Here is a 25,730-nt window from a genome sequence, read left to right as displayed (position 1 = left end):
TGTGGTGGTTCGGGCCAGTTTATCAGGCCGCGGTGCTCCGACACTCGGGATGTTCACAGTAAAACCAGGCGCCGACAATCCCAGCGCCTGGAGGCAAAGCGGGATTCGAACCCGGGGACGTTTCTCAGGAACGGAGGCAGCATCACCCAACGCAAGACAGGCAGCATCAGGCGGGGGCTTGCGCACACCCAACACCCCCTTATTGGCCAGGAGGGAGTTGTACGTTTCATTGCAGAACACCACAATCCTGAAATTCCACCTGCGCCGGTCAGTTTCCAAAGTCCAAAGACTGGACTTGAGAACTTGCTCACTTCACAGATGTCTGTGGGATGTTGCTCTGCCCAGATTTGCTGCCAGGTGCGCCTACAACCACACAGTTACTACACCTTCGCGTTAAATCCCTCGTTGAGACGGCTGGAAGAGTGCCGTATCGAACGCAAGCGTTATTTATTTGCCGCAAATGCTGTGGCTCCTCAAAACATTCAAGGTAAAATGGTCCGACCGGCTGAGAACCAGGTGGCATTTTGGTTCTCTGGTGCTCGGCCCATTGGACCTCATCCTCACAGCACACGCTCTTCCCTTCACAGCCTTGGCTGGTTTGGTTTGTAATTGAGGGCTGGTAATCACGCCCTCGGCGGCCCTGCTGACGTGGGGCCTGTGATGTCTTTCCGCCCCCCCCCCCCCCCTCCCCAGCACTGAGTAACACAACAGAGAGACCACCCACTGCCATCCTCGATACCTTAGGGCTGTTCCTCAGCCAATCTCCTGAAAGAGAGCAAAGACTTTTCCTGCAGAAGGAATGACAGCACAGACAGAGACTCTTCAGCGCAATCTTCTGCCCGGCAGCTAATAACTTATCAACCCAACCTCTGCCTTTCTCCCTCCCCCTCCCCTGACAGGACCTTCCCCACCACCAGCCAGGGTAGGGGTGGGGGGGCGACGACTTTGCTCCACTTCGCTGACCAGAACATATAAAAGTGTTGCTGTCAGCCCCAGCATGACACTGCCAGTCTGACCACCAGTTTCCTCTCAGATTGAATCCATATCCACTTCCCCCTGGAAAGCATCTCGTAATATAAAAGACTCCAGTAATTCACTTGATTATTCCACCATTTCAGAGCTTGGGTTTAGGTAATGTTTTCTACCCTTCGGTTTTAATTTTTCTACTGTGTTCACATTGTTTTCCCTCTCTCCATCACTCTCTCTCCCTCTTTCTCCGAAGCTGTTAAGTGGTGGTTCCCAGGGAGGTGAGCTGTGTTTCTGAAACGCTGCATGTTATTGTGTGCGTGTAAAGCACTTGCCAATCAGATTGAAATTATCTTCACAAAAATAAATAAATGATTTTTTTTTTGTAAACGTGGGTTTGACTGTAGCTTGTGGGTGGTTGAGGTGCCGGACGTGATACCCACACTGCTGTTAGCGGCTGCTTTCAGTAGCCGGGGTGGGGGTTGGGGTCAAGACTAATGGGTTAAAAATGTTTCACACCCTAAAATAAAGAACTTTTGCGGAGAATATCCAAAAGAGGACAGAGAGAGAAGGGGGAGAGAGAGCGAGAGAAGGGGGGAGAGAGAGCAAGAGAAGGGAGGAGAGAGAGCAAGAGAGGAGGAGAGTGAGAGAGGCAAGAGGGGGGGGGGGAGAGAGCAAGAGGGCGGGTGGAGGGAGAGACAGAGCAAGATAGGGGGAGAGAGAGCAAGAGGTGGTGGGAGAGCGAGAGAAAGAGAGCAAAATAAGGGGGTGGGGGGGGGGGGGGGGGGGGAGAAACAGAAAGTGAGAGGAAGACGGGGCTCCAGGTTTACTCTATTTTTGTTGCATTTCATCCCGTCCAAAATTTGGCAAATTCCTAAACGGAGACTCTCATTTCGAAGCTGTTTATTTCCTGTAAAGTTTCTTTACGAACCGCAGAAAACAGACTTCGAGGTTAAAAAAAAAATCGATTCAACCAATTGCCGGACTCTGAATGCTATGAAAAGCTGCGGGGATCGAGCTAAGACATACAGATTCCACGCAGAGGTTACAAGAAACAACTACAAAATGGCATTAAAATAAAATTTTTTTTTTGGGGGGGGGGGGGGGTGTCAGGTGTCAGACATGGCCTATGCTTTACAGCATCCAAACAAAGCTGAGAATCCCACGCAACTCCAGAGAGAGAGATTGTTGGAATTGAATGCCCTCTCTCTCTCTCTCTCTCTCTCCCTGGAGGGACATGTCCTACCGTCCTAATTCCGGAGAATATTAGGCGCAGGTTGGCAAGAGCCAAGGCTCGTCAAGTCTGGACTTGCAAAATAATTTTATGTAAAAATTCTGAGCCACGAAACACGATGTAAAGTGTTTTTTTTTTTAAATGAACCGAAATTATACATTTCGCCCACGTGAAGAGCACTATATAAAATGCAAATAGTTGGTGTCGAAATCAAACCAGGGTCAAAACCTCCGTCCGCAGCAAACGCCAAGCACTGGGTCCACAGGCGCAATCGCCAGGTCACTGACCGCTCAGTGTCTTCAGGCTGTACAAGACCATGTCCAGCTCCCAGAGGCTCCTTGTTCCTCCTGTCTGTTCAATACGGTACCTCAGGCACAAGTCGGCCCTCTCCAGCTCCACTCCGGTCTCCTTCAGGATTGCCACAGTTTTCCCGAGCGCATCTCCCATCATGCTACCGGCATCCAGGTCACCCTCCATCTTCCAAAACACCGTGCTCGTAACGATATGTCTAACCTTCAACAGAGAAAATCAGAACCACATTGAAACATCTCACGTTCATCGCCTGTGAGGCTGAATTCTGCCACATTCAGAAACCTGGCGATAATAATATCCTTTCATTGGAATTACCTCTAAAACTTTGTTATGTCTGAAAGGGCTTTGAGATAACCTCTGTCGATGTGGTATCTGTGTATCTATTGGAAAATTCAGCGGCCAAAGTGCACAGCAATAAGCCATGACCCAGCCTTCCGCTGTCCAAAGCCTTGGGATGTCCTCCCGACGTGAAAGATGCCACACAAATGTAATTTGTTGTTGCTGTTCTGCCTCTCTCTCTTTCTTATCCTCCCATCCTTTCCCCCATCTCTCCTCTCCCCCTTCTTGTCTTCTCTCTTTTTCTCTCTCTCTCCCCTCTCCTTTCTCTCTTTTCTTGTCTCTTGTCTCATTATTCCTCACCACTCGAAACTGCTCTGGGATAAGCTCCATCTTCAGGCTCTCCACCAACATCGGCAAGATCGCTGATGGCAAATCTGAAAAGAGAAACGAGAAAAGGTTTGAGTGAAGCTGCGTGACATCGGGCTCGCTGACACCAGAAAAGAAGATTGAGAGGCGATATAGTTGCCATCTTGAACCTTCTAAAGGGACTAGACAACGTAGATCATGTTTCAACTGGTAAAACCAGAGGACACAGCCTGCGGTTGAAGGGGGTAAATTCAGAACGAATCTATGAAGCACTCTTTCAGTGAGTGAATAGTAAACCTGAGGAACAGGCTCCCGAGGGAGATGGTTGAAGCAGGAATTGTTGATTCCATCAAACTTATTAGAGTTTTCTTTTAGGAAATAACATTATGGGATACAGTACAAAAGCAGCTTTGGACATATGTGCATGTGGCAGCCAGGAAGGTGGAAGACAAACTAGATGTTCTTTTTTTCCATCTAGCATTTCTTATGTTCTTTATGCGACGCCCTCCTCTACCCTCCAATGCCCTGCCCTCCCCTGCCCTCTCCCTGCCCCGCTCTCGCCTCCCCTTCCCTGCCCTCCCTCCCATGCTCCTTACCTACTATTGCTCCGACCAGAAGACAAACTGCTTGAAGAAGTTCATCCTTCTTCGCTGCATCGGGCTGATATTCTCTCAAGATTCCCAGCCAGTCCAGCAGTGCCCGGGCCCGATCGCAGCTTGACGCTTCCAATGTGTCAAAGTCCTGCGACACCGGATTAATTCCATCGTAAGCGTCACACAACTGGCAACAAAAACAAGGCAGAGAAATCAACTAGTGAGAAGTCTAATGATGTGATAGTGAGTCCGGTCCAGACCTGGCAAACTATCTACCTTGAGCACCGACAACCCTCTTAGTGCCCTCTCTCCTCCTATGTACTTTCTATATTCTATTTGATTATCTTCTGCATTTTGGACCTGACGTTAATCATAAACCTCCTTTATCTGTTTTATTTTAATCCCAATTTCCCTATTCGTCCCGGGAGGTTTGGATGCCCTATCCTTCCCTTTTGTGGGCATGTATTTGTTCTGTCCCCAAACTATTTCCACTTTGAAAGGCTTCCCAATGCTCATTAGCTGCTTTACCTGTCAATCTTTCTTTACAGTCCATCATGGCTGAGTCCCTTTTTAACTTACTGAAGTTAACCCTCTTCTAGTTGAGTATCTTCACCTTTGATTGTTCCTTATCCCTTTCCATAAGTACTTTAAACCTAATGGTGTTGTGATCACTGTTGTCCAGATGCTCTCCTACTGAAACCTGCTCCACTTGCCCCACTTCGTTCCCCAGAACTAGATGCAGCACTGCTTCCTTCCTCGTTGGGCTGGAACAAACTGAAAGTTGTCCTGCACATATTTCAGGAATCTTCCCCCTCCTTGCCCTTTGCACTGTTATTTTGCCAGTCTACGTTAGGATAATTGAATTCCCCCATTATCACTACTCTATTGGTTTTGCATCTTTCTGAAATCTGCTGCAGATTTGCTCATCCATCTCCTTCCCACTATTTGGTGGTCTATAGTGTGCACCTAACAGAAAAACAGCTCCTTTTCTGTTCCTTAACTCTAACCAAATGGATTCTGTTTTTGGACCCTCTAGCTGTAGCCATGTCTTTAATTAATATTGACACACCCTCGTTTCCTCCTTCCCTATCAACAACAACTTGTACTTATATAGTGCCCTCCATGCCGGATGGCATCTCTGAGCGCTTAACAATGCTGGAGCCCAAGGAGGAGGGAGAAGGTGACCGTAGACACGGTCGAAAAGGAAGGTCTTCAGTCACGACCTGAAGATGGGGAAGGAGGGGGCAAGGCAAAGAGATTGAGGGAGGGAGTTCCAAAGTTTCAGGGCGTCGTGGCTGAAGGCACGGCCTCCAATGGTGGAGCATATGATTCGGGGGACTCGGAGGAGGCCGGACCCAATAGAGCGGAGGCAGCAGTTACTGCTGTGGGGGTAGAGGAGGTTAGAGAGATAGGGGGGTGCCAAGGAATGGAGGGATTTAAACACTAGAGTGAGGATCTTGAAGTCCATCCGCTCTGTGACAGGAGCCAATGGAGTTTGGCAAGGACTGGAGTAATCGGGGTACGGAGTTTGGTGCGGGTGAGAATGCGGGCGGCGGAGTTTTAAATCAGCTGGATTTTGTGAATAGTGGAGGAGGGGAAACGAGCGAGGAGGGCATTAGAGTAGTCCACCCGAGAGGTGACAAAGGCATTTCGAAGGGTTTCGGCTATCCCTCCTGAATACGTTGTAACCAGGAATATTCAGTTCCCATTCCCACCCTTCTCTGAGCCAAGTCTCCGTTATTGCCACGAGACCATAACCCAATGTGACAACTTGAGCCGCAGCTCACCAATCTTATTTGTCACACTCCGTGCATTTACGCACATGCACTCCAAGACCAACTTAGTCTGTTGTGCATTTCTCCCCCGTCTAATCCCTCCTTTTTCTAGATTACTCCTTACTGTATTGCTATTCGTCTTGTCCAGCCCTCTGTGTAACGTTTTTCTGCTCTCTGATGCTGCATCTTGATTTCCTTCCCCCCTCAAAATTAGTTTAAACCCTTCCCCACAGCACTAGTTATCCTCCCCGTGAGGACATTGGTCCCAGCCCTGTTCAGGTGCAACCCATCCACAAGTCCCACCTGCCCAAGAACTGTTCCCAATGATCCAGGAACCTGAAGCCCTCCTTTCTGCACCATTTCTCCAGCCATACATTTATGTGTTTGATCTGCTGTTTTGATACTCACTTGCACGAGACACTGGGAGTACTCCAGAGATCATCACCTTTGAGGTCCTACTATTTAGCTTTTTCCCTAGCTTCTGAGACTCTCCCTGTAGGATCTCAACCCTTTTGTCCCTACATCAGGGATCCCAACATGGACCACGACTTCTAGATCCTGCCCCCTGTAGAATGTTTTGAACCCGTTCGGAGATGCCTTCAGCCCTGACACCAGAGAAACAACATACCAAGCGAGAGTCACATCTTTGGTTGCAGAAACGCCTGTCTACACCTTTCACCATTGTGTCCCCCAATGACAAACTGCATTGACTCTCTTCCCTGTGTCCTCCTGTGCATCCATTTGCTTTTCACTCCTCTCCGCAGAGGTGTCATCACCCTGACCGGTATTCAGTACAGGTTTGTGAGTGCCACACTCAGGGGATGTGTATCTCAGAAGCTCAAGCTTGAGCGGCCGGAGGCACTTCCTACACACGTGTCTGTCCAGGGCACACAAAGCATCCTGGAGTTCCCACATGGCACACATTGTGCATGCAACCGGTCTCAGCTGCCCTGCCATATTCCCAGACATGTTTTATATTATTTTAATATAAATATTAGATATTTTATAACTATGTACCTCTTTCCCCCTCTGCACCGAATTCCCACTCTCACCAAATTCAGTGTTGTTCTGTTGGGAACTCAAATTTACCAATTATTTTGGAATTCAAGTTATAACACTGAAACGGTGGGTTTCAAACCCGCGACCTCTGGGACACCTTCCATTAACATTACCTCAGCACCACTGGCCCCAAGTTTGGATGGCTCGAGGGAAGCCGGGCTTGATGATAGGGCAAATGGGCCCTGCCCTATGCTATCTGGCTAACACTGGTTCAGACGCTGAGGGCAATAGACATTTCACAAGGTAAAAGCTCAGGGACTGAATCCTTACTCGCATTCCCTGAGGGGGATTCCTGGCTCCAAACCACCCTGACTGTGGTACTCTGTAACACTCCACTGCTGTTTTGTTGGGGATTTATTCAATGTGTTGGCCGCAGCTGTCCTTGCCTGTCACACCATTAAAATAATTCTTGCATTTGATTTGGCGCCTTATCACATCTTCGAGACGTCTCAAAGTGCTTCCTAGAATACACTGTAAAGTGAATTGACTGTGTTGTGGGCGAAACATGGCAGCCAGTTGCGCACAGTAGCATCCCCACAATCAATTTGTGGATTAAGTGACCAAATTATCAATATTATTACCCCGAAAAAGTGATCTGCCAATCGACTAACAACCGGGTTCCTACACAGACACTGCAGGAGAATATAATCTTTGCATTTGATATAGCACCTTATGTTTTTGAGACGTCTCAAAGCGCCTCACAGGATACACTGTAAAGTGAATTGACTGTATATTTTGTGGGCGGAATCCTTCTTTAATAGCATGCCCCCCCCCCCCCCTCTCCCGCCACCCCGAACCCCTGTGACAAGCGAGACATCTTTACCGTGTCCTCAAGAAATGAGCAGACTTCAAAGTCCTCAATGATCTGGCAAATGAGGTCCAAGAGTTGAGGCTTCGCACTGCTCTCCAGGTAACTGAGCTGACGGCACACGTCGTACTTCCTCATTACCATTTGCTCCAAGGGGGCGTCAGCTGGAACATCAAACCAGGCAAGGGCTGGGTCAGAGACAGACACGTACACAATATCTCACCCCAAAAGCCGCCGAAACCCTGGTCCATGCCTTTGTCACCTCTCAGCTGGACTATTCAAATGCCCTCCTCGTTGGTCTCCCCTCCACTACCACTCACAAAATTTAGGTTATCCAGAACTCTGCCGCCCGCATTCTTACCCACACCAAACTCCGCTCCCCGATCACCCCAGTCCTCGCCAGACTGCACCGGCTGCCTGTCCCAGAGGATCGACTTCAAGATCCTCACTCTTGTCTTCAAATCCCTCCACTCCTCTGCACCCCCCGACCTCTCTGACCTCCTCTCTCCTCACAACAGTGCCCATTGCCTTCATTCCACCGGGTCTGGCTTCCTCCTTGTCCCCCAAATCCTCCGCTCCACCATTAGCGGCCGTGCCTTCAGCCACTACGCCCCAAGGCTCTGGAACTCTCTTCCTCATTCCCTTCGCCTCGTCCCCTCTCTGTTCCTAATTTCAGATCTCGGCTGAAGATCTTTCTTTTTCTCCCCCTCCCCCTGGCTCGGGCCCGGGATCCGTTACTGTGAAGCGCTCTGAGACGCCGTCCGGCGTAGAGGGCGCTATATAAATCCAAGTTGTTGTTGTTACACATCCCCACATCCAGGCTTTAGTTTTTTTTTGAAAACTTTTCTGGGTGATCTTTCCCAATAACAACTTGCATTTACACAGCGCCCCTCACACAGGGTCGCGTCACCAGATCGCTTGACAGTGGCAGAGCACAATGCCAACCCGGTGGGAGAGGGAGATGGCTGTAGGCACGGTCAAAGAGGAAGGTCTTCAGGCATGACCTGAAGATGGGGAAGGAAGAGGAAAGGCAGAAGGGTGGAGCAAGAGTGTTCCAGAGTTTCGGGGAGTAGTGGCTGGAAGCTACACCATCCTCCCACCACAGGACCCAGCTGCGTTTTAACTGAGTCCAGCGGCCTGGCCTCTACCATCCTTTCTGGCACCCACTTTCCCCCTTCCCCCCACCCCCCCCACCCCATCCCCTCTTGGCTCCCTGCTAAACTGTGCACCATCCTCAGATCTTTTGCAATTGGGGGGAAATCATCTGGCCAAACAAGCAGTGAGTGCACGTACCAGCAAACGCGCAGGCTTCTCTCAGGAGTCCTGTCTCTATCTGCGGCAACGAAAGGCCTGAGAAGGAAAGGGAAATGTCAGACTTTGATACTCCTCTGATCTCGGCTCCAATTTGGGCCCCTCTTGGCCGCCCCCTCCGGGAGAGATAACATTCCATTTGATGCCCTCCTGTCAGGAAGGGGTTAAGAATTCGCACGGATCAGCTCCACTCACACAAGGTTTTATCCTGCATCACAGTGAGCTCCCACACCTTGTACGCAATGACTGTTCCTTCGGGAATCTCGAGACTTTTTACCGCTGACTTTTGGCATTTGCCCCCCAGCTGTCGAGAGAGAAAAAAAATTGGAATCCATGACTGTTTGCGGGATGCTGCTGTGCACAATTAGCTGCTGCACCTCGCCCACAAAATCTGGGCAGGTCACTACACTTTACAGTATATCCTGCGAAGCGCTTTGGGACGTCTAGAAGACGTGAAAAGCGCTATATCAAATGCAAGGATTATTATTAGGAGTATTATCTCAATGGCGTGATAAGATGATTATTCTTATTATTGTTGTTACTATTATTATTAAGAGACAACGAGATTCTGTTGTGGTTCAGCAATAAACATGTCGCCTTGTGAAAATACAATACAATCTCCATTCACACAGCTCCTCGCTGGGCACCTCGGGACCGGGGGGGCGTAAAAGGTGCAGTCAAACTGGTAAGTTTGGATCAATCAGCATGGATCAATTAGTTACAGTGTGAGATCCAAGAATTTGTCTCAGTCTTTTTTATTCAGAAGCCTTAGCTCAGTGCCCATGGTACATCGCGCATCGCAGAGGCTGTATGGAGCCAGAGAGAAAGGTATAGAAACCAAGAATATATAGTTAGTGACGGCCAGCTCTGCATTCAAAAGCACGTGGATGGGAAGCTAAAGGAGGAGTTCCTAGTAACCACTAGTGAGGATTGAGTTGGAGCAGGAGATGAAGATTGATTGGAACATAGTGAGGGGAAGGAGCTTGTGGGACAATAATAATAATAATAATCCTTGCATTTGATGTAGCCTCCGATCACGTTTTCGAGACATCTAAAAGCGCTTCACAGAATATACTATAAAGTGAATTGACTGGATATTTTGTGGGTAAAACGCAGCAGCCAATTGCGCACAACAGTGTCCCACAAACAGATATGGATTAAAGTGACCAATTTATTATTATTTATCACCCCCCGGAAAAGCGATCTGCCAATCGACTAACGACTGGGTTCTTACTTACTGTTCGGCAAACAGAGGCGTGTGGGGTAAGGAAACCCGCCCAACGTTTCGCCCTGCCGGGAATCAAACCAGGTCTCTCGCTCGGGAGGCGGGTGTTCTAACCACTGAGCTACAGGACTCCACAATGTGTACCAATCTCAGGAGCAGCCAGATGAAAGATCGGATAACTATTGGAGAAAAGTTGTGCCGAAGAGAGGGGGAGGAGACCAATGTTCATTTTAAAGAATTCCTGAAACCCTTCACTGCTCACACAGAGTCGGGGGATCTTTAACCTCCACCTGAAGAACAGGCAGACAGGAGCTCAGTTTTATGTCGCGTCCCGAGGTGAGCACCTCAGTGCCCCCCAGCACCACACTGGAGTGTCGGCCACGACTATGAGGTGAACGTGCTTTGCAATTACACCGGGAAAGGAGATAGGTTGGGATTGACACTGATCAGTGCCTCACCTCGAAGGCACCCGAGAATGAGACCATCACATCACACTCTTGCTTGGTGCTTTTCATCAATGTGACGACCTCTTTAGAGACCAGGGCTTCAGTAACAATGTACAGCTTTCCAGAATAATTGCGCTCTATGTAATCCTGGTGCTTCTTAATTTTCCTAAATGGCAAAAAAATAAATTGTTACGAAAGCGGCACTCGACAACATCCTTCAACTCAACTCAAACCAAACCAGTCCGTGCTGTCCTAAAGCAGCTGGACACTGTAGATTAAGACAGACAGTTTCAACTAGTTCAGAATAGTAAAACCAGGGGACACGGCCTGCGATTGAAGGGTGTAAATTCAGAACAAATCTACGGAAACACTATTTCAGTGAGTGAACAGTAAACCTGTGGAACAAACTCTCTCGGGAGACAGTTGAAGCAGAAAGTTTTGATTCCTTCAAACACAGATTAGATTAGAACACAGATTAGTTATTTCTTTTAGGAAATAACATTATGGGATATAGTACATAGGTAGTTCGGGACATATGTGCATGCGACCGCCAGGAAGGTGGAAGGTGAAATAGATGGACCTTGGTCTTCTTTTCATCCAACATGTTCTTATGTGATCCCCATACCCAGAGGCTGACATCAGGTCAAGGGCAGCAAGGAGTAAACAACAGGAGTATGGGTGGGAATGATGCTGGAAGGATTGCTCTGTAAAAGAGCAGCACAGATACTATTGATTTCTATCGCTCCAAGATGTTGGTAAAATGCCGCACATTACAACAACAGCTTGCATTTACACGACACTTCACATAGGGTACCATCTCTGAGTGCTAAACAATGCTGTAGTTTGGCGCTAGGTCAGGGAGAAAGAGGACTATAGGCACGGTTAAATACAACAACAACAACAACAAAATGACATTTATAGAGCGTCTTTCACGTCGGAGGACGTCCTAAAGCGCTGAACAGTCAGATGTCAGGGCCTGAGCATGGGGGAGGGGTGGTGTAGGGGTGAGGGAAAGCAGAGAGGTGGGAGGGAGACCAAAGGCACAGTCGAAGAGAAGGGTCTTGAGACCGACCTTGAAGGAGGCGAGGGAGGAAGTGAGGCGAAGGGACCGTGGGATGGAGTTCCAGAGTGTGGGGGCAGAGAGGCTGAAAGCCCGGCCACCGATGGTAGGGAGGGTCGGGCGGGAGACATGGAGCAGGGCGAAGCCTGATGAGCGGAGGGAGTGGGCAGGGAAACAAGAGGAAGGTTTTTGGGTGCGATCTGAAAATAGGTTAAGTGGGGGACAAGGCAGAGATAGAGAAGGGCTCTGAATGTTCATTTGAATGCACATTCAGATCCCTGACATTCTCTACTTAGTCTCAGCCATGAGACCCATTTTTGCCTTAAGATTTAAGACAGTTTGGAAGCGTTTTCTTTTTAAGAAACTGCGAGGAAATGCAAGTTACTGTTGAAACTCACTGACTATAACAGGATCACGTTACCTGCCCAGTAAGCTTTCATTTATCTCAATCACATCGATGGAAAGCTTCTCTGTCAGCAGGGAGGTGCTTTCCGAGACACTGCTGCTGCCATGGACACTTCCCTCTACTGGAGTCACCTTGATCTTCATCTTCAAATCTTTCTCGTTAGAATTCTCCATTTGTTGGAATCCAAGGGATGGGCCTGGAACTGAGGGGACACAAGTCCAGGAGCGAAAGGATGGACAATCGGGGAGTGACGGAGATTAGTTTTATCTTCACAAGATCAGTTGGGATGAAGAAACCGTTTGATCTCATCCTTCAAGAACACCCACCCCACCATCTTTCTGGCGAGCTGTTCTTTAAGTGAGTTCCAGTGTCCTGGCCTCTACCACGTTTCCCTGTAACCCTTTCCAGACAATAATTGCCCTCTGGGTAAAGATGCACTTCCTGCCCCGATACTGCCCCTCGTAGCTCAAGCTTAGCCTTTACAAAGTAGTGGCTGAGGTTCTTCATCCAGACCAATCTGGTGACTTTGTGACATATTTGAGCCCCACCTGCTAAAGGTGAGATAGCAGCTGCCTTTGTCACCTCTCGGTTGAACTATTCAAACGCCCTCCTCGCCGGCCTCCCCTCCAGTACCATCCATAAAATCCAGATTATTCAAAACTCTGCCGCCCGCATTCTCACCCACACAAAACTCCGCTCCCCGATCCCTCCCCCCGGCCCTCGCCAGACTGCACCGGCTGCCTGTCCCAGAGAGGATCGACTTCAAGATCCTCACCTTTGTCTTCAAATCCCTCCACTCCTCTGCACCCCCCGACCTCTCTGACCTCCTCTCTCCTCACAACAGTGCCCGTTGCCTTCGTTACACTGGGTCTGGCTTCCTTCTTGTCCCCCGAGTCCTCCACTCCACCCTCGGCGGCCGTGCCTTCAGCCACTATGCCCCGAGGCTCCGGAACTGCCTTCCTCACTCCCTTCGCCTCGCCCCCTCTCTTCCTATTTTCAGGTCTCTGCTGAAGACCTTTCTTTTCGACCGCGCCTTTGGGCACCTTCCTCCCCCTCCCCCTGGCTTGGGCCTGGGATCTGTTAGTGTGAAGTGCTCTGAGACGCCGTCTGGCGTGGAGAGCGCTATATAAATCCAAGTTGTTGTTGTTGTTGCCCTCAGCTGATCTGACAATTCCATCTTTATTGGAAAATTCTTAAATCTGGTCTTGATTTTTTCCCCATAGTTTCTTAAGGAAAGGAAACCAAATTCAGACCGGATTTAAGAATTTTGAAAATTCAGCCCAGTCTTAAATTTAAAACAATAATAATAATTATAATAATAACCATTATATTTTGATATGTCGCCTTTCAAATCGGGAGTACGTCACAAAGCTCTTTACAGGATTTTCTGCGAACAACAACAAATTACATTTCCGCAGCGCCTTTCACGTCGAGAGGGTGTCCCAAGGCGCTGGAGAGCCAGGGATTTCGATCCGAGCAGGGGTTTGGGATGAGAAGGGGTGGAGGCCTGGGGGGGTGGGGGTGAGAGGATGGCTGAATGCTCGCTCGAAGGGGAGGGTCTTGAGACGTGCTTTGAAGGATAAAAGGGAAGGAGCGAGGTAAAGTGACCGGGGGATGGAATTCCAAAAGGTGGGGGTAGAGAGACTGAAGGCCTGACCACCGATGGTGGGGTGGGCTGGGCGGGGGACGTTGAGCAAGCCGGAGCCTGCAGAGTGGAGGAAGCGGACAGGTTGATATGGGGTTAGGAGCAAGGCCGTGGAGGGCCTTGAAGGTGAGGATGAGAATTTTGAACTCTATCCTCCGGGGAATGGGGAGCCAGTGGAGCCGGGCGAGGGTGGGGGTGATAAGGTCATGAAGCCTGGAGATTGATAGGGCACGAGCTGTAGAGTTCTGGATGCAGCTTGTGGAAGGAAGAATTGGGAAGGCCAACAAACAGGGAATTGGCATAGTCGAGCCTAGATGTTATAAATGCGTGAATGAGGGATCGGTGTGCTGAGGCGGAAGGCAGTGGCGGAGTTGACATTCAACTGGAGAAAGTTAGTTCTCATCCAAGACTTGATGTCTGACAGACATTCTGTCAGGACAGCAGTGGTCCTAGAGTCAAGGGTGGAGGCAGAGAGATAGAGTTGGGTGTCATCTGCATGCATGTGGAAGTTGACCTCATGTCTGTGGATGATGTCACCAAGAGGAGGCATGTAGATATTAAAGAGGAGAGGACCAAGGACAGAGCCCTGAGGAACGCGCATGAGATGGTGCGGGGACTGGAGGAGAAGCCATTTGTGGAGACAAAGTGGGGACGGAATGAAAGGTAGGACCTGAACCAGTCAAGGACAGAACCATGAAGGTTGAGGTGAGAGGAGAGGTGGTGGAGGAGGATGGAGTGGTCAATGGTATTAAGTGGCAGCAGAGAAGTCAAGGAGAACGAGGAGACAGAGGGAGCCCTGGTCACAGATGGACAAAATGTCATTTGTGACTTTCACCAGATCTGTTTCGAAGCTGGGAAGCAACGACCCATTCACGGACCTTGGAAAGGAAAGGGAGGTTGGAGATGGGCTGGTAATTTGAGAGCAGGGATGAGTCCAGGGAAGGTTTTATGAAGTGTGGGCAAGGTGTAGTGACTGGGTATTTTGTTGGCAAAAGCGGCAGCCATTTTGCGCAGATCAACAGCCCAATGTCTCACCCCCAGCCTCTCTCGCTTCCCGAGCGCAGGCTTTGATTTTTGTTTGTGGGCTGGGTATCACCAAGAGGTGAAAGCTCGGTGCCTGTCACTCCACAACCCAGGATTGATTCCGAGCCACCCACAGGCGCTCGCATCGTGCCTCACAGAAAATAAACATCAACAACAACAACAACATTACATTCACAGAAGCCCCTTTCACGTCGGGAGGACGTCCCAAAGTGCTGGAAAAGCTTCATCAGAAGAGAGCTGGAACCGGACACAGCAACTGACCACGTGTGCCTGACTGCTGTGCACAGTTGACCCCATCTCAGGGTTCCGCAGGACAAGACACTTACCTGATGCCCAACTGGCTTGAAAGTCCGCGATCTGTTTGATTTCCAAATGGATCGGCTCGTAGCGCGGTTTCCTCCAGAACGGGCCATCTGTCCTCCTGTGGAGCAGGTGCAGAGGGTAGAAGTGCTCCGATTCATTCACACTTGTTGCTGGTATCAGCCTGCCTTGGGAGTCGATCTCGCTCACAAATCGTTTGGCCACTTTCTTGAACATGTCCGTTGCAGCGGGAACCTGGAACAACAACAACGACAGCAACGAGAACTTTGTGTCAGAGATGAGGGCAATACGAGAATCTCAGCCGGAGGAAAAAAAACAGAACTGAGGCAGAGTTTGTTGATCCGCTAAAAGAGAAACTGGTTAAAGGTCTTTTTATTTAAAAAAAGGGTTAAGGGGGGTGGGGTTGAGGGAGTGGGGGGGGGTCTCTTGTGAGGTAAAACGCCAGCCCACAGTTGTGCTGAACTAGTATTTTCCTCTAAATGGATCATTAAAGTCTCCTCACTGCTCAGACTCTCCAACAGCCTCCACTTCACGCACTGTATTCTCTACCACTTCCTCAGTAACCGAGAGCGAGAGAGAGAGAGAGAGAGGGTGGAGAATGTAAGTAGCCTCTTCCCAGCCCCCTCCCAGCCTGACCCCCTACCACCACTAGCATCAGTGACAGACCAGAACCTTTACCCACCTCCTCTGGAACCGGCACAGCTGACAGATGTCTAACTTATTGCCAAGCTACACCCTCCGCTGTGTGTAAGAGCAGCGCTTGGTGCAAAGCAAAGCATCAGCTTTCTTTACTCTGTCTTCGGGGAAGTTGAGTAAATTCCGACCAGATGTTGCTGCTCAGAAGCCCCCACCAACCCTGTTACACAATATCTTGGTTTGTGGACAGAAAAAGTTCTTGTGTTCTCAACACAACAAAACTCCCGATGAGTCAGTCATTCCTGGACATGTGGCAGTCTCTGCCTCATGTGACCTATGGCAGAATTGTAGGCAAAAGGCTGTGAACCTTTATCACAGGGTCGTGCCAAACGTTAACAAACATTTCCGGCAACGTATGTCTATCATTTCCAACAGCATCGTTTAACTCAACACCTCCATGCAGGGCTGTGTCCTCCTATTCACTGCATCAGGTTACTTTTTAAATGAGTCCAGTGTCCTGGCCACTCTTCCTTGCTACCTGTTCCAGTCGTCAATTACCCTCTGGGTACCGGAATACTTCCTGGTGCCTGGCCTGAAATTGCTCTGTACAACTCTAAACCTGTGTCTTCTTGTCCTACTGCCTTGAAACATCCTAAAGTATTGATGTGGGTTTACTTTCTCAATCTGATTCACAAAGTTATACACCTCTATAAGGTCCTCTCTGAGCATCTTCTCTCAGGACTGAAGAGCCTGAGCTTGTGTGATCACGGCTCACAGCTCATTCCTCTAACGCTGGGATCAGCCTCATTGCTCTCCTCTGCACTGTCTCTAAGGCCTGTGGTCACGGTGGCCTCAATGTTTTGATATATTGAGCAATGAGTTAATTAACACCCCTTAATAGCTTCCAGCTTCCTTCCCCCTGCCCTTTGCACGTTCAATCCCATCCTGGAGTACTTGTGATTTCTATTCTTAGCTCCTTTATGCGGAACCTTGTGTTTAGTTATATTAAACTTCAGTTGCCAGGCTCAGAGTGCTTCACAGGATATACTGTAAAGCGTAGTGACTTTGAATTTTGGAGGTTATTGCCCCTACAGCAGAAAGCAACCGTAACCCAACTGCCCTCAGCTGCCCAGGTTTGCCCACAGTTGTCCCAGGACTGCCCGTGGGCTGCCACCACTGAGCAGTATCAGGAAGCTCTGTATCAGGAATCACTTCCAAAGGAAAACTTCACTTGTGAAGCTCCGTCTTAGCTATAAGCACACACGCTACTTTCTGCCATCGATTCACAGAAATTTATAGGGCAGAAGGAGGCCATTCGGCCCATCGAGTCAGCCCGGGATCCCAGAGGCCTAGCCTCGCCAACTTGAGTGAGGGTTGACTGCTTGCCCTGGGCACTGATATTCACAGCTTCTGAAACCAAAGTTTGAGCATTGACTTTCCATGAGGAACTGTAAAGGAAAATAAATCTTCAACCCCAGGTTTTGCAATTCTAATTCAGTGTTGACCAATTCTCTGTTGGTTTGGGGGTTGGACTAACTATTGCTCAATAACTTTGCTGCTGAAGGTCATTACTGAATAACATGCAGAGGAAGCAGAATCCATTCTGGAATCAGACAAATAATCTGGCAATTGAATATTATTTATTATTATTATTTATTTAATTATCATTAATTATTATTTATTATTATTTATTACGACTGTTTGTGGGGACGCTGCTGTGCGCAATTGGCTGCCGCGTTTCGCCCACAAGTGTACGGTCAATTCACTTTACGCTATATTCTGTGAAGCGCTTTGAGATGTCGAGAAGACGTGAAAAGCACTGTATCAAATGCAAGGATTATTATTATTATTATACGTATTATAAATAAATTGACAGAACCTTTACCCTCCTCCTCTGGAACAGGCACAGCTGACAGATGTATAACTTATTGCCAAGCCCCCCCTATTAGCAATTGATAGAGACCCTTAGTCCTGTTGTGCTGTGCACTGGTTCTTTCAATAAAGAGCTACCCAAATCAATCCCACTCCCCCACTCTCCCCCCATAGCCCTGCAAACTTGTCATCCACAAATAATTATCTGCTTTTCTCTTAAAAGTTGTGACTGAATTGGCTTCCACCAGCCTTTCAGGCAACGCATTCCAGATCGGAACAACTCGCTGTGTGAAGAAATTTCTCCTCAACTCCCCTCTGTTTCGTTTAACAACTATTTTAAATCGGTGTCCTCGGGTTACCGGCCCACCCGCCAGTGGGAATAGTCTCTCCTTATTCACCCTATCGAATGCCTTCATAATTTTGAAAACCTCTATTAAGTCTCCTCTTAACCTTCTCTGTCCCAAGGAGAATAATCCCAGCGTCTCGAGCCTCTCCTGATAACTGAAGTCCCTCATTCCTGGTACCATCCTGGTCAATCTCCTTTGTACCTCGGAACTGGGCCTTTTTGCGCTGGAACAAAAAAGGTTGAGAGATTCCTCCTGAGGGAGCGGACAGACCCAATGGGCCAAATGGCCTCCTTCTGTACCATAAATTTCTATGGTTCTGTGATTCTAAACCACCATGACACCTTCCTGTGACCATCGGTTTGCCAAAGGTCTTTCTCTCCTTGTACGAGCTGACCCCGGGTTCGCTAATAATAACAACAATAACAACTTGGATTTATATAGCCGGACGGCGTCTCAGAGCTCAAATTAATTCAAATTAATTTGTAACAAATTAATTAACAGATTAATTAATTAATAGTAATTTGGTCGGGAGGATGTCTCAAAACTTTTCACAGGATATACTGCATGGCGCAGTGACTGTGTGGATTGTGGGCAAACACAGTAGCCAATTTGGTGCACAGCAACATCCCAGAAATTGTGAGTGACCAAGGTTATCTGGCCAGGACAGCAGGAGAAGCTCCCTTCTCTTTTCAAATAGTTCCATAGTATCTTTAACTCTGCCTGAACAGGCACAACTGGTGTCTCGGTTTAATTTCTCATCCAAATGACAGGATCTCTGATGATGCAGCACTGTATTGGAGTGTCATCTTAGACTATGTGAGCTCCAAGTCCCGAGGTGGGGCTTAAACCCACAAAACTCTGCCTCAAAGGCTGGTCTGATAAACATATTAGATTCTGAGCACAGATCTCACACAAACTTTGTTCTCTGTGTAGTACAAAGTGGGGCTGGTGCTGTAGGGCAGTGTTATATTTTAAAGTGGATACAGCCTTGGAAGCAGGTCCATCTGTGTCTGATCAGCAAACTGTGTTGTGTGCCATAAATAACAAATGCTGTACTCACAACACAAAGCCAGTTGGGTTTAGAACACAGGCCTACAGCTGTCTCCTGCTTTAACGGTAATAATAATAATCCTCGCATTTGATATAGCGCCTTATCACATCTTCCAGACGTCTCAAAGCGCTTCAGTGAATATACTGTAAAGTGGGCAAAAAATATAAGCATATCCTGTGTAGCGCTTTGAGACATCTCGAAGATGTGATCAGGCGCTATATCAAATGCAAGGATTATTATTATTTATTTTACTTAAATCTGGGAGATTGATGGCCTGGACACTGGGAGAGAGAAACTTCCCTCTCTTTTCCAACAGCGCCTCAGGATCTTCAACATCCAACTGAACTTGGCAGTGCATTTGTACACAGAAACATCCCACAAGCAGCTATGAGTGATTTTATTCGGGGGATTGTCAGCCAGGACACCGGGAGAGACAAACTCCCTTCTCTTTTCTAATAGCGCTGCAGGATTTTTAACATCCACCTGAACAGGGCGCGGACGGCAGCTCAGTTTAATGTTTCATTTGAAGGAGGTCACCTTCGACAGTGCAGAAGCCCTGCACCAGTTCTGCAATGGAGCATCAGCCTGGACTGTGAGCTCAAAGTCCCCAGTCTGGGGCTTGAAACCACGAACTTCTGAAACGCTATGCATCAGAGACCACGATACTGAGGTATGCACTCACCTAACACGCAGTTACTATACTTTACTGTAAATTATGTGAAGCATTTTGAGCTGTATCAGATGTGAGGATACTTACTGCAGTGTAAAGCGGAGAACTTAGAGACTTTTCCTGGAGAGTTGGAAACGGCTGTGAGTCTGGGCAGATACTGCTCTCTGGCAGCTGCGCTCACTGGGAATAGTTTTCGGTGGAAATGAGTTTGCCTTGGCAGGATGTGGTTTGACTCAGTTTGACTGCTGATAACTCCGAGTGACATCAGTGTTCTCAGCAAAATCAGAGACCATCTGATGGCTAATTTGGGGCACTGGGCATTTTTAAGCCAAAAAAAAAGAAAAGGTGAAACTTCTGTTTATTCTTTGCTGATCAGGTGTCAGCGACAGTCTGTGTGTCCCTCCCCACCCAACCCCACCCCAGGCCAGTTAGTCTCACATCAGTGATAGGAAAAAATTTAGAATCGTTGATTAAGGATGTGGTCGTGCGGTATTTACAGGAGCACAATATAATTAGGCCAAGTCAACATGGCTTTACAAAAGGGAAGTCGTGTTTGACAAATCTCATGGAGTTTTTTGAGGATATTTCGAGGAAACTAGATAAGGGTGAATCAGTGGATGTGGTCCATTTGGACTTCCAGAAGGCATTCGATAAGGTGCCGCTTAAAAGGTTAGTCCAAAAGATAAGGGCCCATGGAATTGGGGGGAGCATATTAACGTGGATTGGGGAATGGTTAACGGGTAGGAAACAAAGAGTAGGGATAAACGGGTCCTTTTCAGATTGGCGGGATGTGACTAGTGGAGTGCCACAAGGATCAGTCCTTGGGCCTCAGCTATTTACCATCTACATCAACCATTTAGATGAGGACATCAAAGTTAATATATCTAAATTCACGGATGACACAAAACCAGGAGGAAGTGTCAACACAGAGGGCGACATTAAAAAAATACGAGACATAGATAGGTGATTGGGCAGGTAGGTGGCAGATGAAGTATAATGTAGGGAAGTGCGAAGTCATCCTCCTCGGTAGCAAAAACAGTAGAGTGGGTTATTTTTTAGAAGGGGAGAGATTGGAATGTGTTAGCGTCCAGAGGGACTTGGGTGTCCTTGTACACCAATCACAGAAAGTTAGTCTGCAGGTGCAGCAGCAATTAGGAAGGCGAACGGTATGTTAGCATTCATTATGAAAGGATTAGAGTATAAGAGTAGGGAAGTCTTGCTGCAACTCATGGTGAGACCACACCTGGAATACTGTGTCCAGTTTTGGTCTCCTTATTTAAGGAAGGATGTACTTGCCTTGGAGGGGGTGCAGTGTAGATTTACTCAGTTAGTACCAGGGATGAAGGGGATGAGTTACGAGGATAGGATGACCAATTTGGGCCTATATTCTCTAGAATATAGAAGAATTAGAGGGGATCTTATAGAAACCTATAAGATCATCAAAGGGTATGATAAGAGTAGATAGTGGGAGATTGTGTCCCCCGGTTGGAGAAACTAAAACCAGGGGTCACAACCTTAAAATCAGAGGCAGCCCTTTCGCACTGAGTTGAGGAAGAACTTCTTCACTCAAAGGGCAGTGAATGTATGGAACTCACTACCCCAAAGGGCTGTTGACGCTCAGTCCTTGAACATATTCAAGACTGACATAGATAGATTTCTTATTGCAAAAGGAATTAAGGGATGTGGGGGTAAGGCAGAGTCAGGTTATTAGCTGGAGTTAGATTAGAAGATCAGTCAGGGGGAGGAGCAATTGCACCTCTTTAGTACCATAGAAGATCCGTTGGGAAGTGAAGCGGAAGTGATGAATTGGACCATACTCAGCATCTGACACCGCCTCAGCCCAACCACCGTCACCCACCACCAGCAAGTTGCAGTCATGTTGTGCTGCAATTCTTACGCGCACAGAAAGAATTCAAATTATTTCCTTTTTTTCAACCTTCAAAATCAGGAAGCCTGGCACAGTAGTCGTGCTCTCTCCTCTGAGTCAGAAGGTTGTGGGTTCAAGCCCCATCACATAGTCTAACGTGCAGCGCATTTGATACAGTGCCTTATCACGCTGTCGAGACATTTCAAAGCGCTTCACGGGAAACACTGTAGACTGGAGCGACTTTGTATTTTGTGGGTGAAATTTACTGGTGTTGTTAAACCTCCTCTGCCTTCCAGCGGGCAGTCAATAATGGTGCCTTGCGCTCAACCCTCCACACCACTCTGCTCCTCTCAGAAGGACTCGCTCTCCAGGCTGCAAACAGGCTGCAATGACTGAATTTTTTAACTTTAGACTTTAACTAAAGACTTTAGACTTTGTAAGAAGAGATTTGAAATCATTATCAAGAATATTGTTCGATACCCCAAAGTATATGTAGGGAGAAGTATATGTTTTGAGTTCTGTGATATGTCTGATGTCTGATGAAGACTTGATGGACAGGTGTCATTCCTTTCCATATTTGGAAGAATCTAACAGTCTATATCATGTAAACTCAACAATCAACTAAGAAGAACATAAGAACATAAGAATTAGGAGCAGGAGTAGGCCATTCGGCCCCTCGAGCCTGTGCCGCCATTCGATAAGATCATGGCTGATCTTCAGACCTAACTCTGATTACCTGCCCTCTCCCCATATCCCCTAATCCCTCTGTTTTTTAAACATCTATCAGTCTCAGCCTTGAAGATGTTCAAGAACTGAGCATCTTCTGCCTTCTGGGGGAGTGAAGTCCATAAGTTCACTACCCTCTGAGTGAAGAAATGTTTCCTCAACTCTGTTCTAAAAGGCTGACCCTTAATTTTCAGACTGTGACCCTGGTTATAGATTCTCCCACTGGGGAAACAGTCCCTCAGTGTCTACTTTATCAGCCCTTTAAGAATCTTATATGTTTCAATAAGATCCCCCCTAATTCTTCTGTACTCTAGAGAATATAGCCCTGGTTTATTCAGCCTATCCTCATAGATCAGTCCCCTCATCCCAGGAACTAACCGAGTGAATCTACGCTGCACCCCCTCGAGGGCAAGTATGTCCTTTTTTAAATAAGGAGACACAATGCACATAATACTCTCGGTGCGGTCTCACCAAAGCCCTATACAGTTGCAGCAAGACTTCCCCACTCTTGTACTCTAAACCTTTTGCAATGAACGCTAACTGCCGTTCACCTTCTTAGTTGCCGCTGCACCTGCAAACTAACTTTTTGAGACTAGTGTACACGGACACCCAAATCCCTCTGAACACTAACACTATCTAATCTCTTCCCCTCTAGAAAATAATCTGGTTTTCTATTTTTTCTACCGAGGTGAATAACTTCACACTTCCCCACATTAAATTCCATCTGCCACCTACTCGCCCACTCCCCTCGCCTATCTATATCCTGTTGCAATCTTTTTGCATCATCCTGAGAGCTCACTCTCCCACTGAGTTTAGTGTCATCCACGAATTTAGATACCTTACATTCAATGTCCTCGTCCAGATCATTGAAGACCCAAAAGTCAACATTCACGAGATCAGAAATGTGTGGCCTCGAGTTAACCTGACATTGTCTTGATTAATGGTACCTTGCGGTCTGCTTGGACGAGATCTTGAAAGGATTTTATGACTTAAAGATGTCGAGGAAGGACAATTAACTGTTGAATTGAAGCTTTCACACTTTGTAGCAGACAAATTCCCAAATTCTTGAGATTAAAACCTTGATAACGTTGGGGCCTCCCGTGTGTGGAAAAATGATTGGCTGGATCAATTCAGGAATATGATTGGGCAATCAAACTGTAAACTTTGATTGGGTGGGAATGGCCTCTGGCTACGTCTTGTTATTTCATCATCACATGTCCGAACTTTGGGGTATAAAAGGACTAAACAAATGATAAGGGGTTGGACACCTTTGGGACACGATGGACACCATTGGGACATCATTGGAACATTGTTAGACACGGTTGGACACTGTGAGATGTGGGTTCATGGCTAAACAATTAGCCAAAGGATTATTGGTGTATCGGTGTCCCCAGGGAAGGTCGAGGTCAGCCCGGCCTGAGTCATCTTCTGCAGTTGTAAGGATGAAACTTGTAACGGTTTAATAACCGTCTTTTGGTTAACAAATTAACCCTTTGGTTTATCCATTGCTCGGTACTATCTCATCTCAGGGTCATACCACAGAAAAACCCTAAAACGTTAACATTGAACTCAGACACATGTTTAGTGACAGATGCACTGAACATATGTGACAATTGATCTTGTTTTATTTTCTCGTTTACTTTTCTTCGCACTTTTTATCTGTTTTCCCCTGTGTTCTCAGGCCTTGTGTATCCGCTGCTCTCTCAGGGATGATTGATGGGCTGTGAGCAGACCCTCTGATGCTTCTCTCTATGCTGACTGCAGGGGAAACTCTTTAAGTCTCTCACAGCATATGTTTCTGTGCTGCCATCAATTTCTTCAGTCAATAACAGAGATTAACACTGATATAATAATAATAACATTATTGCATCTTATGCATTGGAACTGCTTGTCGCAGGATGGTCAATGTCCACCTAAACAGGCACAGTTGCAATTTGGGTTTCATCCTTTGGATAATGCACTGGAGCATCATCTTAGACTATGAGCCCGTTGTTCTATTTAAGATATATTAATATATTTGGGCAGAATTACTCTATCTTATCTCCACATTTGCATTTGTGCGTTAACCTTGCTAAACTCCAGCTGATGTAGAAATCTGCCGCTTGTTCTGTTGCTGAATCTCTTTCAAGGTCCGTCTCAAAACCTGACATCTCAGGCCACGTTTTCAGGCATCTTCACCTCTACTCCCGCCCCCAGTGCAGGTTTCCACGCGAAGCACTTTGAGGCATTCTCCCAACTGCGGAATTGGAAACAGAAGCGGCTGGGAACACTCAGCAGGTCAGGCAGCACCTACGGAGAAAGGAAAGTGAGTCAACATTTCGGGTCTGAGTTCTTCTGAGCGCTGAGCGTTCCCAGATTTCCGGCGTCCACAGTTATTTTGCGCTCGGTCTATGTGGATGGAGTTGTATTGTTATCGATGAGGCTGTTCCACATCCCCAACAGAGAGGCTGCTTGCGGAGACCACATTGTGTATCACATTCCCTCAGCTAGTCAATGGTGTTTGTTTCCAACAATAAAAAGGACTGATCAACACCGTCACTAAGTAACACACGTGTACAGTCATCGCACAAGCTTCACGACCAGTTTTCCTGAGCGGCATAACCATCTTCACTTCATCTCTAATCAATGATATCTTTAAAAATAATAATAGCAATAATCATTTGGGTCACTCAATGCGACACTGTTTGTGGGACAGCGCTGCGAGCAATCGGCTGCCGTGTTTTGCCCAGAAAATACGCAGTCACTACACTTTACAGTAAATCCTGTGAAGCGCTTTGAGACGTCTCAACGAAGTGATAAGGTGATATATCAAATGCAAGGATTATTATTGTTATTATTATCTTCTGTAAGGTGCTCTGAGGTGTTTATTTTTACCCGCTGCACAAATGTGGGTTCTTTATTTATCGTGGTGATGATGTTCAACCTGAAGCTCCTGAAAAGTGAGTGTGCATTAGGTGGCCGTGTCGATATCTGAGATAAGCAAGCCTGTTCCACTCCCTGGAAGCAAACCCGCAGTCTAGCCCACATCACTCAGTGCCTCTGTTTCAGTGAGCTTTTCTCAATACAGGTTAAACGTGTGTTCCCAATTTAGTTACGGGAGAGGACTATTCGCACCCACAAACCTGTTGCGTAGAGCATTGTAGATCTTTTAATCCCATTACACCCTCCCAAGCCCCTGACTTTTCACCCATCCCCTCACTTCCCAAGTATCCATCGCCCTCTTAAACCTCAATTCACCTCCCAAATCTCTCTCTCCATTAGTCAGAGTTATCATCCACATCCATTAAATACAGAATTGGGAGCTAGTTGATGCTTATCCTTGCCACAGACTTGGTGAGTGGATTATTGGTTTGGTCATTTCTAGCAAGCAGTAACTTCACCGCACTTTACAGTGAATCCTGCGAGATGGTTTCTTTAATAACAAGGATTTTTATTTTCAGGGCGAGTCCGGAATTATTTAGAGTTTCGGAAAGGCTAATGATGCTCTGGAATAATGAAGTGGCTCGTCCCAACTGCGCAGCCTACAGCAGCATTTTCCTCACAATCTGAAAAGTTATTTTTCCAGCAATTTCTGGGCCTCTGGGGGCTGAACACTATTGTGTATAATGAAGCTGTGCTAATGGTTGGATAGGCTCAGTGTTCGCTGCTAAGGTGTAGTTCTGAGCTCCAAGGAACATCTAGGACCTAAGTTTGATCTGGGTATGTGCGGGG

General features: G+C 47.4%; 1 protein-coding gene across 1 annotated transcript; it reads right to left on the bottom strand.

Annotated features, from left to right (window-relative positions):
• Positions 1–2,259: 2,259 nt before the first annotated feature.
• On the bottom strand, positions 2,260–19,558 carry LOC103189113 (gasdermin-D). The gene is made up of 10 exons (XM_007909406.2): positions 19,514–19,558; positions 14,856–15,084; positions 11,856–12,042; positions 10,387–10,540; positions 8,899–9,007; positions 8,686–8,742; positions 7,408–7,556; positions 3,754–3,937; positions 3,152–3,225; positions 2,260–2,713 (listed from the first exon to the last, which is right to left on the bottom strand). The coding sequence occupies exons 2-10, from the start codon at positions 15,064–15,066 to the stop codon at positions 2,480–2,482; spliced, it is 1,359 nt and encodes a 452-aa protein (XP_007907597.1). The 5' UTR covers positions 15,067–15,084; positions 19,514–19,558; the 3' UTR covers positions 2,260–2,479.
• Positions 19,559–25,730: the final 6,172 nt, after the last annotated feature.

This window comes from Callorhinchus milii, unplaced genomic scaffold (assembly GCF_018977255.1).
Source record: "Callorhinchus milii isolate IMCB2004 unplaced genomic scaffold, IMCB_Cmil_1.0 Scaffold23, whole genome shotgun sequence".
Lineage (NCBI taxonomy): Eukaryota > Metazoa > Chordata > Chondrichthyes > Chimaeriformes > Callorhinchidae > Callorhinchus > Callorhinchus milii.
The sequence above is the reverse complement of the archived record's forward strand: the minus strand, read 5'-3'. Positions and strand labels throughout refer to the sequence as shown.

Excerpts from the sequence above, each read along its gene's own strand:
- LOC103189113 (XM_007909406.2), bottom strand. The coding sequence starts at position 15,066 with ATGTTCAAGAAAGTGGCCAAACGATTTGTGAGCGAGATCGACTCCCAA. Across the intron at positions 12,043-14,855 it reads TCAAGCCAGTTGGGCATCAG|TTCCAGGCCCATCCCTTGGA; the intron begins GTAAGTGTCTTG and ends GTGTCCCCTCAG. Across the intron at positions 10,541-11,855 it reads AATGAAAGCTTACTGGGCAG|GAAAATTAAGAAGCACCAGG; the intron begins GTAACGTGATCC and ends TTTGCCATTTAG.